The sequence below is a fragment of the Vanessa cardui genome, chromosome 13 (genome assembly GCF_905220365.1).
Source record: "Vanessa cardui chromosome 13, ilVanCard2.1, whole genome shotgun sequence".
Taxonomy (NCBI): Eukaryota; Metazoa; Arthropoda; class Insecta; order Lepidoptera; family Nymphalidae; genus Vanessa; species Vanessa cardui.
Genome location: NC_061135.1, coordinates 11,019,392 through 11,035,843, shown reverse-complemented (window position 1 = coordinate 11,035,843; position 16,452 = coordinate 11,019,392). Strand labels below are relative to the sequence as shown.

The 16,452-nt window shown below is 32.2% G+C and overlaps 1 protein-coding gene and 1 long non-coding RNA gene across 3 annotated transcripts in view; one reads left to right on the top strand and one right to left on the bottom strand.

Moving 5' to 3' along the window:
* Positions 1-13,158, top strand: part of LOC124534592 (mucin-4) — a 56,451-nt gene extending 43,293 nt beyond the window's left edge. For both annotated transcript variants that reach the window (XM_047110512.1, XM_047110513.1), the window contains exons 4-11: positions 28-1,472; positions 8,965-9,129; positions 9,559-9,795; positions 10,045-10,182; positions 10,698-10,983; positions 11,177-11,365; positions 11,880-12,064; positions 12,276-13,158. In XM_047110512.1, coding sequence (XP_046966468.1) covers positions 28-1,472; positions 8,965-9,129; positions 9,559-9,795; positions 10,045-10,182; positions 10,698-10,983; positions 11,177-11,365; positions 11,880-12,064; positions 12,276-12,329 — 2,699 coding nt within the window. In that variant the 3' untranslated portion in view covers positions 12,330-13,158. The remainder of the gene's footprint in view (positions 1-27; positions 1,473-8,964; positions 9,130-9,558; positions 9,796-10,044; positions 10,183-10,697; positions 10,984-11,176; positions 11,366-11,879; positions 12,065-12,275) is intronic.
* A 2,520-nt stretch (positions 13,159-15,678) lies between these two features.
* On the bottom strand, positions 15,679-16,201 carry LOC124534590. Its single transcript, XR_006966747.1, has 3 exons — positions 16,097-16,201; positions 15,801-15,890; positions 15,679-15,716 (listed from the first exon to the last, which is right to left on the bottom strand). It is a non-coding gene; the product is annotated as an uncharacterized LOC124534590 (long non-coding RNA).
* Positions 16,202-16,452: the final 251 nt, after the last annotated feature.

The window sequence follows — 16,452 nt, the reverse complement described above, 5'->3', positions numbered from 1 at the left end:
TTTGTAATCTTAAAATTAATATTCCAGACAAGAAGGAAACGACCACAAGCTCGACAACGACAGCTACTCCTGTGACTGTTCAGCATGACTTTTTATCGAAAAACATAACGGAAATATATCAAAATAAATTACCCTGGAAACCAGTATCACCTTCGAAATCCAACTCTGTGGGAGATGCGAGTGAAAATGCTGCTGAAACCATATCGGAAAGAGTACCTGCTGAAAGTAATATATCTATTCAAAGTAGTCCCGAGCCTGTTAGTACAGAACCAGTGAAAAAAGAATCAACGATATCTGATACCATTAATGAAAACATAGAAAATAAAACTTCGTGGATTCCAGTAACTTATAGAGATCAAACGATAAGTGACAAAACAAATGTCGAAGAATATTTGAACACTGAAAAAATTCCTCCAGTTGACGCAACTAAGTCAACTGGTTTTGAATCTATTACGAAGTTACCCGCAGATGTAACGACTCCTAAAGACGAAACAGCGGCTTCTTCAGAAATGAAGAATATAACGCAAGAGTCAAATAATATACCTATGAGAATTGACTACGAAATAACCACAAGAAGATTTTCTTATGTGCCCACAGAAGAATTAACTGAAGAAACAGAGCATAGTGATGCTACAGACTGGATACCTGTGTTCCCGACAAGAACTCGACCAACAACTATAGAGGATAGCCCTATAACAACATATAGGCCAAAGTATGTAACAACAACTGAGCCGATTTTAGAAGAAACGACCACTATTATCACGGATAGCACGGCTCAGAACGTTGAAATTTCCACAAAAAAAGAGACAACTACAACAGAATTTGTTGAAGAAAGCACACAAATAACAAATCGTCCAACGTCCCTCGATGTGAGTACTACTGAAAGTACTATGCAGGATTCTGAAATATCGACAACGGAATATGTTACCCCTATGCCAATAGAAACTACAACAATAGTGGTCACTGTAGCTACAGAGATAAATTCAGAAAGAGTTCCTGTTACAATATACACTCCTCCGTATAATACCGAAACAGTTTCGATAGTTGATGCTGATACTACAACACAAGAAAATATTGAGAACAACGAAGTGATAACGCAAGAAAATAAACCCACAATTGTGGCTTCATCTGTAACGACTACCCAAGAGGCTGCAACAACGACGGAAGCAATTACCATGCAACCTACGACAGATGCTGCAACAACAAAAATGCAAACAACTACAGAAATTAAAACAACAACACAGCAAGATGCACGTCTTATTGACACTACAAGAGTAACAACGGAAGAATACGCAACATATATGACGACAAAATCAGTGAATGACTTGGAGGATCTAACGAGTTTCGCCGGCGACGTTACAACAGAGGCGTCTTCGAGAGTACTGGAAGAAGAGGCAGGAACGGGTGCGGCTATTGCTATAGCTGTCAGCACGATTGGTGTCATTGCTCTTGTCCTATTAGTTGGGTTACTGGTAAGTCGATTTTAATGTATTAAGTAATTTGTGCCAATAAATTGATGATACTGATAACAAGCAGATTCATACAATTAATTACTCACAACACACTTAAAATTTCAGAAAAAGCTGGTTATACTCGTATTTATAGATATGCAAACGTTTGTTACAAAATAATAGTGAATCATCAAAAGCACGTGTAAAACAATAATGTAAGCTAAGCTAAAATTAAGATCTTGAAATTGCTCCTCCTGTAGTTCTTATCTTCACTGATGTAATATCGTTCAACATATCCAAAGTAATGAGCATAATATCAGGCTCATCTCACGATAAATTACGTTCACTACTTTGGGGAATGTAGCCGATTAATATAAAATTGCATATGATGAATCTGTAAAATAAAACATATTTAAATCAAGAATCTATTTAAAAAAACGCCTCACAAACGCGTCAGGAACATCTTTTCGGCGATACACATCGAATACACGGTGTTGTACATCTTATTCGGACTAACAAATATTGATTAATTTTGATACAGATTTTTGTTTTAATAGTAATTGTTAATCTTATTGATATAGCACCAGTCCAAACGGCTATAAATTCATTTTCTAGGCGATGTAAAACTATTTCTGTATTTATTATTTTAAATTTAATAATGATTATTGGGATAGGATAGGTTCTTAAATAGATGTTAAAATACGCGCGATCACACTATAAAATGTCGCGACTCGGATAAAAGATAGATGCGAAAGAAATTGATAGTCGCGCTCGATGTTGACAGTTTAGACAAGCGCTACCGTGTGACTAATTCGTAGACTTTAAAATGATGCGCATTTTCCTCTAGATTCGTTTCTCAATTTTTCTATTTAATAATACTTTAGTTTTATTTTAAAAATAATTATCATTTTATTTCATATAAGAATTAAATAGTTACTATACAAATCATGGCCGCGTGGAATGCTGGCAAGGATGCTGATTTGTTTTACCCGTTTGATAATGTTGTCAATTGAAAATTAAAAAATGCTTATTAACAAAAAACAACATAATATAATGAAATGTCCGGTGGAACCCACACTAGGTATTCCTGTGTCGTGGGTACCTAAATTTATGTCGGAATTGTAAAGAGCGACCTTTAGTCTGAATTCGTTAATGTTTTAATACGAATTTCCACCAGCGTCTTTTGTGGTGATTTTACTTCGGTTGCTTTGAAATAAGTTCCAAGTTGTGAATATTTTTGGAGAACTAAGAAAATGGTTATGTTTTAAATCTGCAGGACAATCAATCACAATGCTCTTTTGTAGAAAAAAATCAAAATCATCGCGCATTTTCAAATTTGCACCGGTAATTATTGTTTTAATATTGACAAACAGTGTTTAATCGTGTTTAATAATAAGAAGAAAAGACAGATTTTAATTGATAATTTTTAATGAATTTTTGAAGCTGCATTTTTAATTATTTTGAAAAAATCTAAAAAACATGATAACTCAAAAATGGATTACTTTTCAACCGACTTCAAAAAGGAGGAGGTTATCAATTCGTCTGTATTTTTTTTTTTTTTATGTTTGTTACCTCATAACTTTTTACTGGGCACCGGCTCCAAATATAACAATAACTATAACTACGTTATATAATCGTAAATCGACTTTTAAGTAGTCTAATATTTTTCATTTAATTTTACCTAGGAGGACTCTCAAAAATATGTTAAATATGCAATTATTTTTATTACTTTTCAGTGCATTTTAATTTTAAAATACTGTTTTGTTTGAAGTCGGTTTTTCTTTTTGTTAAAATTTTATTTATTTTACATGATGCATATGGTTAAAATTATCGTAAATAGTCAGCCGTATTACCTCCTAACGGGAAACCGTCGAATTATTAATAATACTGTATATTATCAAGAAAAGTGTTTGTTATTACAATAATTATAATATACAAATGCTAATGCAAATGCTAATATGGGAAATTGGAATGTACTTCAATAGTAGTAAATGTCCGGATTTGAAACCGCATTTCACTTAAGACACACGTGTTTTATTAGCTAAGTTGCATCGGCTGTTATGGAAAAAAATATACTGAAATTGTCCCATTACTTTATGTTATATATTAAATATTTGAATAATTACCTTTTCTTCTTCTCTTATCCATTTTCACATGCTTGCAATGCACCTGCACCTGAAAATGTAAATATTGTTTTGTTTAATTTGACTTGTGTCAACAAACAACAACAGCCTGTAAATTCCCACTGCTTGACTAAAGGGCTCCTCTCCCTTTGAGGAGAAGGTTTTTGGAACATATTCCACCACGCTGTTCCAATGCGGGTTAGAGGAATACACATGTGGCAGAATTTCTATGAAATTTGTCACGTGCAGGTTTCCTCACGATGTTTTCCTTTACCGCTTTATTTTTCACCGAATTATTAAGACAAATTAAGCACATGAATCAGCGGTGCTTGCCTGGGTTTGAACCCGAAATCAACAACTTGACTTGTGTCAGTTATAATAAATTATAGAAAGTTCAGTAATTTATTAATATTCAATTAAAAACAGAATATCATTAAATATTATAAAATAGCTCAAAATACAAAACAATAAATATATTGTAATAAAGTACTATCTTGTTGACAAATTTCCTATAACTATCCAACAAAAAAGTTGAAATAAATATTTGTGATTTGTACTCAGAACATGCCCAAATAGTATAAAAATATTATTAATAAAAGGTATAATTTGATACAAAATAAATGTATATACCTAGGTATAGACGGCACTTCATCTCGTATCTAGCGTCAAACTATATGTATAAAACTTTATTTTTCATTACATCATTAGGAAATTTAATAATCAAACCAAAATATTCCTTACGTATTTCATTAAATAGAACGCTAACACCTGTTCACCAGTCTGCACAGTTGATTTTAAAAAAATTACTCAATGAAAATCGATGAATACTATTTAATATTGTTATATAAATAAGCTATTAGATTCCCAAGAAAAATAAAAACGCGACCGTAGTCAATAACAACAAACGCGAACTCCCGATTCGTTAATACACGATTCTTAAATTTAATTATCATTTATGTTCGTGTAATATAACATGTCAACGGATGTTTAGAATAATCATAAGTACAGAAGGGTCCGTAGGCCATTAAGTGTGACCGAGTATGAATTCTCGCTACCACGATAAGGGGCATCAGGTGACGCGCATAGACGTCGGGTTACCGGACAAGGAATTTTTATGGTCGTTACTAAAACTGTTGGTGTCAACTACGCTCTTATAATTAAGTACGCTATTGCATTCTCTTACGTTATTTATAACTTAATCAAACGGATTAATTTGATATCGTTATTTAAATTTTCTTATCAGCTCTTCTCATAAGGAAAATTGTCAAGAATTGTCTTTTTGGTTTTAATTGTCTTTAGAGAGTAATAAAACAAAAAAAAAAGTTAGCATCCATTAATTTTGACGTAACACTTTTGGTACTTTCAAGTTTATTTTTAGTGAATTCATAGTATATTATTAGAGTAGTTATAATCTTGACAACAGGGCAGAACGCAATTACAATAATCTAGAAATTAAATAAACAACAATTTATTTTTGATTCATTATTTGATATTGTAAAAATTGAAATTTATATCGTAGTAGTTTGTATCGTAGTTAAATTGAATTTATATCGTAGAACGAATACCGCCATGTTGATCTAATGACTACTTTATACCCGGTATCTGTAGCCATCTACGGACACTGCGATCCGGCTTTGTGAAGAATTTTTTTGGACTTTTCAGTGCCATTTTTTACAATCCCGTACATCGTAAAGGACGCATATTCGTTTGTCCTACCTCTGAACTCCTCGCATCGTGTCGAATTAAAGTTCAACTTTCATACGAATCAATATCAACCGTGTGGCGTACATATGTAGAAAGACATTATAATCTTCCTTACTAATAACATTGTTGACATAGGTTTTTCAAACATCACTACAGCTTTAATGTCGTCATTTAATACCGTATAGTCGTATAGCCGTAGTATTGTATAAATTTACGGCCTTGTGAGTGCAGCCATGTATTCATGTATACTTTAAAATGTAAATAAGAAAAAGGACGAGCAAACCTGCGCTTGCGCATCCTATGCCACCATCCATCTCCCCCAAGACACTATGTCCCATATTCTTGTAATTACACTGCCATACAAACCGGATAAACTGGACACAACAATAATAAGTATTGCTGTTTGGCTATAGATTAGCTGATAAGTGGGTGGTACCCAAACGGACTTCCTTAAAGCCTTAGCGCCAAGTAAGCATATTATTAAATGTTTTATTAATATGTCTCAAAAGTAAATTCAAGCTATTGTTACTGGCTAATTTACAGAAATATTATTACTTATATATCAATTATAAATTTATTTGATAATTATCTAAGTTTTCAAAAAAGACTGTTTATTAAATTACTAAATGGTATTTGAAGGATGGTTAACCTAATTTTAGTTGAAACGAGTAATATAATTATTATCATTAATAATAGTTAATGAATAAAATGATTGCTATTTTTTAATGTAAGTACACTAAATATCTGCAATTGTGATTTATCGTCTAGTATAGTAAAAAATAAATTAGTATAGTGTACTAATTTATTTTTTGTGTAAACATTGTAATTTAAGTTATAAAACTTAATAAAAAGAAATATATCCGCTTACCTGTCTCTCGACGAATCTTTCACTAGTAAAACATAAGAAAAATTATTTTCTTCAAAGAATCATAGTAAAAAATATTTACAAACAATAAAATACAACTAAGAAAATTTACGCTTAAAACGTCAAGTTACTAAATAAAAAAAGTTCAAATTTAATTTACAAATAAATTATGCAAGGTAAGGTGCGCGTGCGCAACTCGAACGCCGTACGTATGATTTGTGAGTTTGTATTTGCGCAGGGCGCTCGGCGCGCTCTAGGGCAGCATTTTGATTTCACTTTGGCGATGAAGCTGGAAAGTTTTGTGTGCCTTTATTTTCTTTACAATTAGCGATACTCTTTTATAATATTATATTTAGAATATTAATGTCGCTATTTAAATATATTTTTTTAGATATTTCAATAACCATCCAAAAGTAATTAAGAAAACATATATAGAATCACTCCCGCAACTTAACATCTTCGATTTTCAAAACTATGGAAACAATTCTCTGTTCTGATATTCTGTGGCTGCATGGAGAAAACTGTCAAAATTCTAATGTCAGAAAAAAAATGAGAATTAATGATAATAATAATTAACCAGACTTCCCCCGGTTCCGAACTTGCCCCAACGCACCTTAGCTAAAGTAATAACACGCCTACGAGTGTCTAGCTAGCAAAGGATACAACTGTTATTTTAAGATAGTTAAATCGTTTTGAGATATTGAGATCAGGGATCATTCATTTATTACGTGAGATTATTTTCGCTAGTTATTTATTCTTATAACATGGGGTAGGAATAGGAAAAAATGAATAAATGAATATTTTTTTTTTATTTTAATGCTTTTTATTCAAAGTAACAATTATATGAAATGTTTATTTCTAATTTCAAAGATATAAAGGTTCGCATTCGAGCGAACCTCGCTAAGCGCGGTTTTCCGCGCTTTTTCAAATAATTTTAACTTTGCGCACTTTTTTGATCTCACGTATGAATTATCGAAACTCCTTCCCATCCCCTTGTAAGAAAATACAAGATATGATTGAAACAAACCCCCCCCCCCCCTATCCTCTCTAAATCGTCTTACGTAACAAATGAATGGCCCCTCACCGCATAAATATGAATAACAAAACTTTCTATATGTATCACAATTACTCATAAAGGCCCTTACTAAGCTAACCCGTATCACGAAGGATGTTATTACAATTCGAACTGCAAACAACGCTCGTTGATGACGGACCTTTAGTGCGTGTTTCCACTGGCCCCGAAATTTTATTATGAGAGAAAAACCAACAAATTCATCATGTTTCACTTTATACATAATGTTCATGAACTTTTTAATTTTACATGAAACATTTCAGTTCAATACTCGCATATATACTATGGCAATTAATTTTGTAATGATTAAATTAATTGTTCGGATTGTGAAAAGCTTCCTATGATTATATGTAATAATCCGGTCACTTGTAATCGTAAGATTTTTGCAATAATCCGATATGTCTAATTATCTTATGTCCTTACATAATAACATTTTACACATTACTATCAATAAGAGACACATTACTATAAATAAGAGACAGTATTTTTATCTGAGTAATATAAAGATTTATTAAATGAACTTAATGTAGAATGCCCGAATATTGAATACATTACAATTACACAAGAAGGTATCGTTTCGACGACATACCAAATGTCGTTGTACAATGGACAAGTGTATTTATTAGGTCATAAATTCAAGTCTCAAGTAATACTGTCAGCCTAAAATCATCGTCATCTTACCTAGAAGTGCCATGAGAAAAGTACTAATCGACGCCTACACTCTTAGTCAGTCAAATATTTTAATGAGTTAAATAACTCAAGCAGGGGCTCTCAAAACCACGTCGGCTTAACTGTAATGCTCACCACTTTTAGTAATAACACAATACAATTTTGATTCATTAAGATTATTATTGTGTTAGCTTAAATGTAAATAAAGTCGTAGGTAGTGAAGTTTATTGTTAAAATATATTACTGGCATAAAATTCCACCCTTTATACATATGTTAAAAATTTAATTATGATATTATAAATATTTACAGGGGTATAAAAAATGTTTTGAAGTACCCTGAGTTTATATGTTACGGCTGTACTGTGTTTTTTTTACTTTAAGCGTTAATACTTATGTTTTGCTCGCCTAGAGCGGTTTTTTGTCAATTATAACAAAAAAGGTTGAAACTTTTCTTGCTTAAGTGATCACAGCCACACTTTAAATTTTTGCACGAATACAGATTCTGAGCACGTGAATAAGTGATGCTAAATTCATAAATGATATTTTTCATAACAATTATTTAAATGTAGACCTTAATTAAATATACAAATAAACAAATCATGACGATGTGGTGGGAAGAATGGTAGCAGATATTTAAGAAAAATATTCAAGCATGATTACATATTAATAAAAATATTATATAAGTATAATAATAGATAAGGACCCCTTCATATTTTTTCACATATTAACTCTTTGATTTTTAAATACGATGTGGAGCGATTACCATTTACCTTAGACATTTTATTAGATATTTTAATTTAATGCTGTCTATTGTTATTTTTTTATTGACTCACTTTTCTTTACTTTCTTTTCGATTCAAACCGAAATAACGATACAAACTACTGACTGGTAGAAGAAACACTGAAAGTAGAAGTGGGTTTTATCGACCCAGAAAACTTCCGTAAAGCCCAATAAAATTGTACACTACTTTGTATCCGTTTGCATACTTTATTATCCTGACTTTATTAAGCAAATGACTGTTATCAATTAAAATTTCATATTTAATTTATAGATTTTTTTATAAGGCTTGTTCTGTTATAGTTGATAGTGCGACGTCGCGGACGCCGTGGCGTGTATGCTCAACGATGCACCCCGGTCTCCCTGGACGCTTACAGTCTAGACAGCGTCAGTGTCGGTCACAGAAAGGGCAACCATCGACTCCGAGCCAGCAAGCGGAGCTATGGAAACCCAGCTTACGATGACGAGGTTTGTAGATTTTTTTATAATTTTAGTAAATCTTCAAAATTATCAGTGTAAAAAAGACAGATAACATTAATTCTCTTGGTAATTGAATCACAGCCGTTTACGATTACGATAAAAGCTTCAGGGAATATCGGCTAGTTTTCAAGCTAAATATAAGCCCCACACAGACCGTGCTAGCATATAAGGCCGCAGATTCCGACATGTTAAGTTCAAAACCTAGGGTTGAGCTACTAAAAAGTGATTGTACCAGCAGTGAGTCTGGGAATTCAAATTGATTATAGCAGTGTACTTGCGCACAACGTGCAAAAAATTGAAATAACAAATATGTCTAGTGTTACATAAAATTTGCCCTCACTTTGGCCGAATTCGGTTGGGATACAAAATTGACACTAGCTGAATTCATATGATTCCAATATCGCATATTGTTTCCAGGTTACCTCACATCCAATGCAGTACGCAGCGCTGGCAAACTTCGCGTTAGATATCGATTCAATAGTCGCTGAGTTCACAGAGATCCCTTCAGTAACAGTTCGCCCGGATGAAGTGCCCCCAGGATGTGAAGACAAGAACCGATACTCTAATGTGCTACCCCTTCCAGAGACCAGAGTTCCGTTGAAGAGGATTGGAAATGACCCGACTACAGAGTACATAAACGCTAATTATATTATGGTGAGTGTGATATTATTTAAGTTTGTTTGGATAAAAAGAAAGCTTTTAATTAGAAAGCATTGGCAATTGTTTATGAGTAACTTATTTTTAACAAATTGCCTGATCGATAGTGGATTTTAATAGAAAATGAGTTGTTGAACAGAAAAAAGTACGGATTTGAGTTAATTTGAGGAATCGGATATGATTTCTGACAGAATATGATTTTTTAACATTCGTTTATCATTATTAAACAAAAATGTATATTTTCAGGGACCCGGCAGTATTCGAAACTATTACATAGCCTGCCAAGCGCCACTGTCAAATACTGTTACAGATTTCTGGAGGATGATTTGGGAACAAAATTCGCGCCTCATCGTTATGCTCACCGAGTATATGGAAAATGGGGTTGTAAGTTGTATTTTGTTTTACTATAGAATTTATAAAGTTAAATGTTTTTCTGGTATCTATGTATTTATTAACATGATTTATAGTATAAATTTCAAAGGCTTTATAATATGTTTGCACATCCAAAACATGAATATACATTGATTAATAAATAATTTAAACAATTTACTGATATACAAAGCACATCTAGACCACTTATAGTGACGAACTTATGGTCTATGAGATTTAATGAAAAATTTTGCAATTTCATCTGCTAAGGAATTAAAGTTTGTTTGGAAATTCGTCCTTTCTGAAAATTAGAAATTTGGTGTCCATTTTTCTGCTCATGAGTAAAGACATAACGGAAAAGTAAAAGCAAATTTATAGAGCACTATTGAAAATATATCACGTTGAGTGTGAAATTGGACTAAATTTTTTAACATTAGTCTTTAAAAATAGAAATGGAAATCGGTGTATTGGTCTATGAAGTTTGCAATCATACATATTAAATTATTTTAAACTTAAGCAATTATTTTTAGGAAAAATGCTATGAATATCTGCCACCGTCTGAAATATCGGACAACAAGAGGACCTTCGGTGATTACCAGATTATTCTCAAAAAGAGAGAACAAAGAGACAAGTACGCCATATCTAGCGTGCAACTCATTAACCTGGCCACGAGAACCTGGAGGGAAGTTACTCACTTGTGGTACTTCTGGCCGGCGAAGGGAGTCCCTGACGACTATGATTCCGTGATAGACTTTTTATCGGAAATGAGGAGTTATATGAAAGTCTCACAAACTGCGAAGGAGTATGATGAAGAAGGTAACGCATGAATTGATTAATTCATACCCTTTATTAACAACATTTCAATAATTAAACATAATTACTTCTAACGATGAGTTGTTCATTTTCATATATATTTTTTAAATGAAGTATATAAACAATTTATTTAAATCTCTTATCTTGATCATCACATCACCTTATTACTATACTACTATACTTTATTTGCATTCAGGTGTGGAAGTAATTTATCAAGACCAAAGCAGATCATCTTACCAGAATCTGTCAAAGTTGCGAAGCGAGGAGAATGGGTCGAGCCACGGAGTTAACGTGTATTCGCCCGCCAAGGCCGAGGAAATGATGAGAAGGGGGAATCCAACTAACGGCACCTTAGGAAAAATGAAGGCTGCGTCGGAGATTGAGAGTAAGTTTTTGGTTGATGAAGATAACCAAGATGCTTATTTTTTAATTTAAATAAGGTTATAATACCTACGACACGTATTTCTAATGTACGAACGTATTTTTAGGTATATCATTTTATGACTTAATTAGCAGAAACACACCATTAAAGCTCATACGAAATATTGTTGTTTTCTTGAAGGCTACTTATATAACGTAGTAAGGGCTGAATTATAATCTTCATTACCAATCTATATTTTGTACAAAATAAATAGTCAATCTAAGACAAAAAATTTCCTGAGGCCAAAGAGGCTACTTGAATAAATTGAAGTTAATCAATGAAGTTAATTACACTACATATCTGAAACTTATTACTAAGTGTCAAAAATAAATTTATAAACAACATATCTGTAGTTTATTTAAGCAGATGATACCACTGTACTTGAAGTCAATCTTGATAGAAATAACAAATTACAATGTGATTTTTCGAGTATGTGAGAGTGTGAGTCTCGCGTGACGTGATTGGTCGGTGCGTGCAGGCGTGCGGCCGTGCGTGGTGGTGTGCGCGTCGGGCGCGGGGCGCTCGTGCTGCGTGGTGGCGGCGGAGCTGTGCGCGCGCGCGCTCGCGGCGGGCCGCGCCGACGTGCCGCGCGTGGTGCGCCGCCTGCGCGACCAGCGCCCGCACGCGCTCTCCAACCGACATCACTACGTCTTCTTGTACAAGGTCAGTGACGAACCGTATTTCTCTATCGTTTACGTCAAGTCATTTATCTACTATATGCGCGCAATCGTCGTAAAAGTAAAGATGTGACCGGAAACGTAAGATAAAACCCTCAAATTTCAATCTAAGGAAAACCACTTAAGTGACAGTACATCGTCTGTCTGGATAGTTTAAGATATGTATGTTTTATAAAAAACTGGTTTTTTTTTTACAGTTGCTGAGCGAATATGGCAACAGACTGATGGGAGGGGGGATGGATACTATTTGAAGATCTTTTGTGAGGTAAAGAAGTAAAATGTAAGAGAAATAGGTATTAAATTTACCAGTACCCTAGCAAACGTCAAATATTTACTGGAATCTTTAATACATAGATAGTGTAGCTGTTATATATTTTAAGCATAATATGGATTATTTTAGTATATCTGTTGTAGTGTAGAAATTCATTTGACACACAATGCATAATAAATGTCGCCTTTCTTGCTCTGATTGTTAATGTACAATATGTTTTGGTAAATATAAACAGAGAAGATTCAGACATGTACTTCATTTGAATTTGTTGTAATCAATTCATAATAATCGTAACAATAATCGTCTAGTAGCCGTAAATTTTAATAAACCAATATTTATTGCAAGTCTGTTGTAAAGAACCCACTTCATAAATTATGCAATTTATATTGAAATATATACCTAAGCAATGTAACCATTGTGGTGCTTTTGTCATAATTTATAAGTATTAATGACTTTTGTGTCACTGTAAGTTGTAGTTTTAGTTAATATAAATAAATGAATTTACATGATTAATATTTTGTAATAAAACCAATAAAAATGTTTTAACTGGCAACATTAATAACTTGCACAGATTAATAAAACAGCTTAGTGACAAAATATTCAAGATTTTGATGATTGTCTTTAAAATAATGCTAGATATTTCTAGACACAGCGTGTTTGGTCTAGATATTGGATAATACCAAAGTATGTGTAAAGAGATCTCTAAAATTTTTGGTCGCTCAAGGTTAAGTGTGTTTAGGGATTGTACTATGGATAATATTAACATAAATTTTATTATATAAGATATTTTTATTACTGACATTATTAGACTATTTTGGTAGAATGTAATTAACGAACAATTAATATTATTTATTCATAGCAACACCGCTAGTCTATTTAGTTCTTTTTTTAAAGATTTTACCAAAAAAAAAAAATGTCGCTGCTAATGTTACCTTTTTCGATTCATTTATTCCTTTCTGATATAAATTACTTTTGTTAGTAATTATCGAGATAAGCTGTGATTTCTACTATTTTTTCTAAGTTAAGACTTTATAAGCAAATATAAAGTGTTGTTTTTAATATAAGTAACTGTTTATACATAATTGTACACAGTATTTACATAAACATTAGGTATATTACATATGAAGTCGCGAAAAAGGCTTTGTATAGTATATTAGTTGTAATTTTGTATGAAAATGTCATAAAGTGAAATTAAGCACTGTAATACTCGATTTGTATAATTTAATATGTATAATAAATGTGTGCTTATTTTTTTTAAGTGAAACACTTGTTGATTTTCACATTTATATCTGTTATGTTGATATATATTGAATGTTATATAGATTTTAGATTGATTATATTTTTATTGTGCTAAAGTATTTAATGATATACCATTTAAAAAACACACATTTATTTTAATTATAATGCTTTGCTGTACAGTTTATTTTTAGCATATTGTTTACCAAAAAATATCTATTTTTTAGCGAAATTGTTTATATCTGCCCTACGATTAGTTGATAAGACACAATAAATTTTAATTAAAGAAATAATATTTTTTATTTGAAAGAGGACAATTATTTGTAACAATTCACATTACTTCATCATCACTGTCGTCTCCGTTTATTAAAGATTCGTCAACGGATGAAACGATTGATGTCTTCCTTGATTTTTCATCTTCGACAATTTCCTCTTGTATATCTTCGTTAAAATCTTCAATGGCACATTTTGGGTGATAAAAATCATAATTTTGGTCATTTTCTAACACCTTTTCATCGTATGTAACATATTTTTGGCTAGTGAATCCTTCATTACCATTATTTTTCAAAGTTAATTCTAGACCCTGTTCTTGATAAAATGTTTTGTCATTCCCAGAAGTTTGAGATTTAAGTTCGTTATCTTGTCGTGTGATGTAGCAGAAGATGTTTGAGGAATGCAATAGAAAATAAATAAGTTATAATTTTTTTTTTAATTAAGTAGTTGCAATATGTGATTATATTGTAATCATAAACATACATTCTAGCAAGACTGATTGTTTCATTTAATTTTCTTAACCCTTTCACCGCCAGACTTTTTACCGATTGGCGTGCCCCCAGCGCCCGGCACATTTAACAATAAAATAATACCTACAACAAATAGGGTTGTGGGTACATTTTTTTATGTTGATGTCGATATTTCGCTATAATAATGATATTGTATTTACGAGCTTGGTTAACCAACAACTACATAAATACTTACCTACTACAGTATACTCTACTACTACTTCGAATGAAAATTTAAAAAATGATACATTACAATTATTATTATAATTTTTATACATCTAAGTCGACAAACAAGTGTAGGGCTCACCTGATGGTAAGTAACAAACGTAGCTTGTAACACTAAAAACTAAAAGCACCTCAAGCGCATTGCCGAACACCCCCCCAGAAGCTCTGGTTACCTTACTCACCGTCGGGCTACTCCATATTTCGAGGAGGATATGTCCTGCTTTAACCCTATAATCAGTTGAAACAAAAACTAAAAAAAATAAAATAAAAATTATAATTACTGTTTATCAATAATAAAATCTTCGTCTGACACAAATTCATCATCGTCAAGAATCAGCATTAATTATTCAGCAGTTGTCATGGTAATTAAAACAGGAACATAAAACTATTACAAAAACACGCGCAACACTAATTGAAAGTTCCATACGGTTGTGACGTCATGAACTGTCGTGTTTATCCGACACAGGCGCTGGCTATATTAGCAAAATGGACACAGTCTAGGGATGGGAATTTGCATTTATAGTTGTCCATACAGAAATAACTAAATCATTAATTTCTTAGAAAAATATATATTTACACAGTAAAAACAACACGTTATTAAATAACAATACCTTAATGTGCTTTTTTTATTAAATAAGTTGGTCTTTAATACAATATTTTTGTTAATAAATATTCCATATCTTATAAATTTTTAACATTATGTCTCATCACTACGGTCGGATAAATACGACACAGGCGTTGGATGTCAATGCATTTTCTCCTGAATAATATTAGTAAATTTACCGTAATGAAATAGCATTTTATTTTGTTTCTTGATATAGTAAATGTGAATTATAAAACTAAGTAAAAGGTTGAATAGATAAACTTTCGAAAAAATATGTATTTTAGGCTAAAACATCATAATACCTTTAGAAATTGAATATATAATAGACAGGGTTTTGTGTCGGATAAATCCGACTCAGGCGGAATGAGCTCGAAATGTTTTGTCGGATAAATCCGACTCTGGCGGTGAAAGGGTTAACCAATGCACTTGTACATTTCAAGTAGTAGTAGAAAAATCCTATTTAAAAATACAAAAGATACTTACATAGTTTAAGGTCTGTTGGTGCGAAGACTTCTTTATGCTGAAAAAAAAAAACAAATAAATATTTTTTTGTAAACTGGCTTAAAAATAAAGAAAGGCCGAAATACATAATAGATTTTGATACTTGGCTTTTCTTGGGTTTGTTTCGTTGATAAAGTTGAATGGTGTGTTGAACAGCATTCGTCGTTTTGTCGTTCGGGTCATTTTGCGAATACTAAAAACATTTCGTAAATTATAAGCAATCAAACAAGACAGTAATCGAATAAAAAATTATACTTTGATCCTTTCTCCTAATATTTGGTATATACGTAGATCACATCATGGAATAATTAAGGCAATCTATTTTATTAAATGAAGTAGGCGATTAACGAGAAAAATTTTAGCCATGAGATAATGTCATGTTAAGTATATTAATTTTACCTTAACTTTAGTGTTTTTTAATTGTTGACGTTTAAATGCTCTCTGGACTGCTCCTTGAATAGCGGGTATACTTAAATCGTCAATGCTAGTTTTGTTAATCAATTTCGCAAATAGACTCGATTCGCTTACTGAAAAACATTCCTGATTTATAATTTTTTTTTATACTTTCTGGATAGGCATGTGACTCAACTCCACCTGATGAGGTAAAAGTGGAAGTAAGAATGATCTGCACTAGTCACCCTCGCCATTTGATTTTCCAAATTTCATTGTTACTTATATAGTAGCGTACTTATAATGTTGCGTATTTAAAACACATGACACTCAATTCCAAAGAAATTGTCAAATCATATTTAATT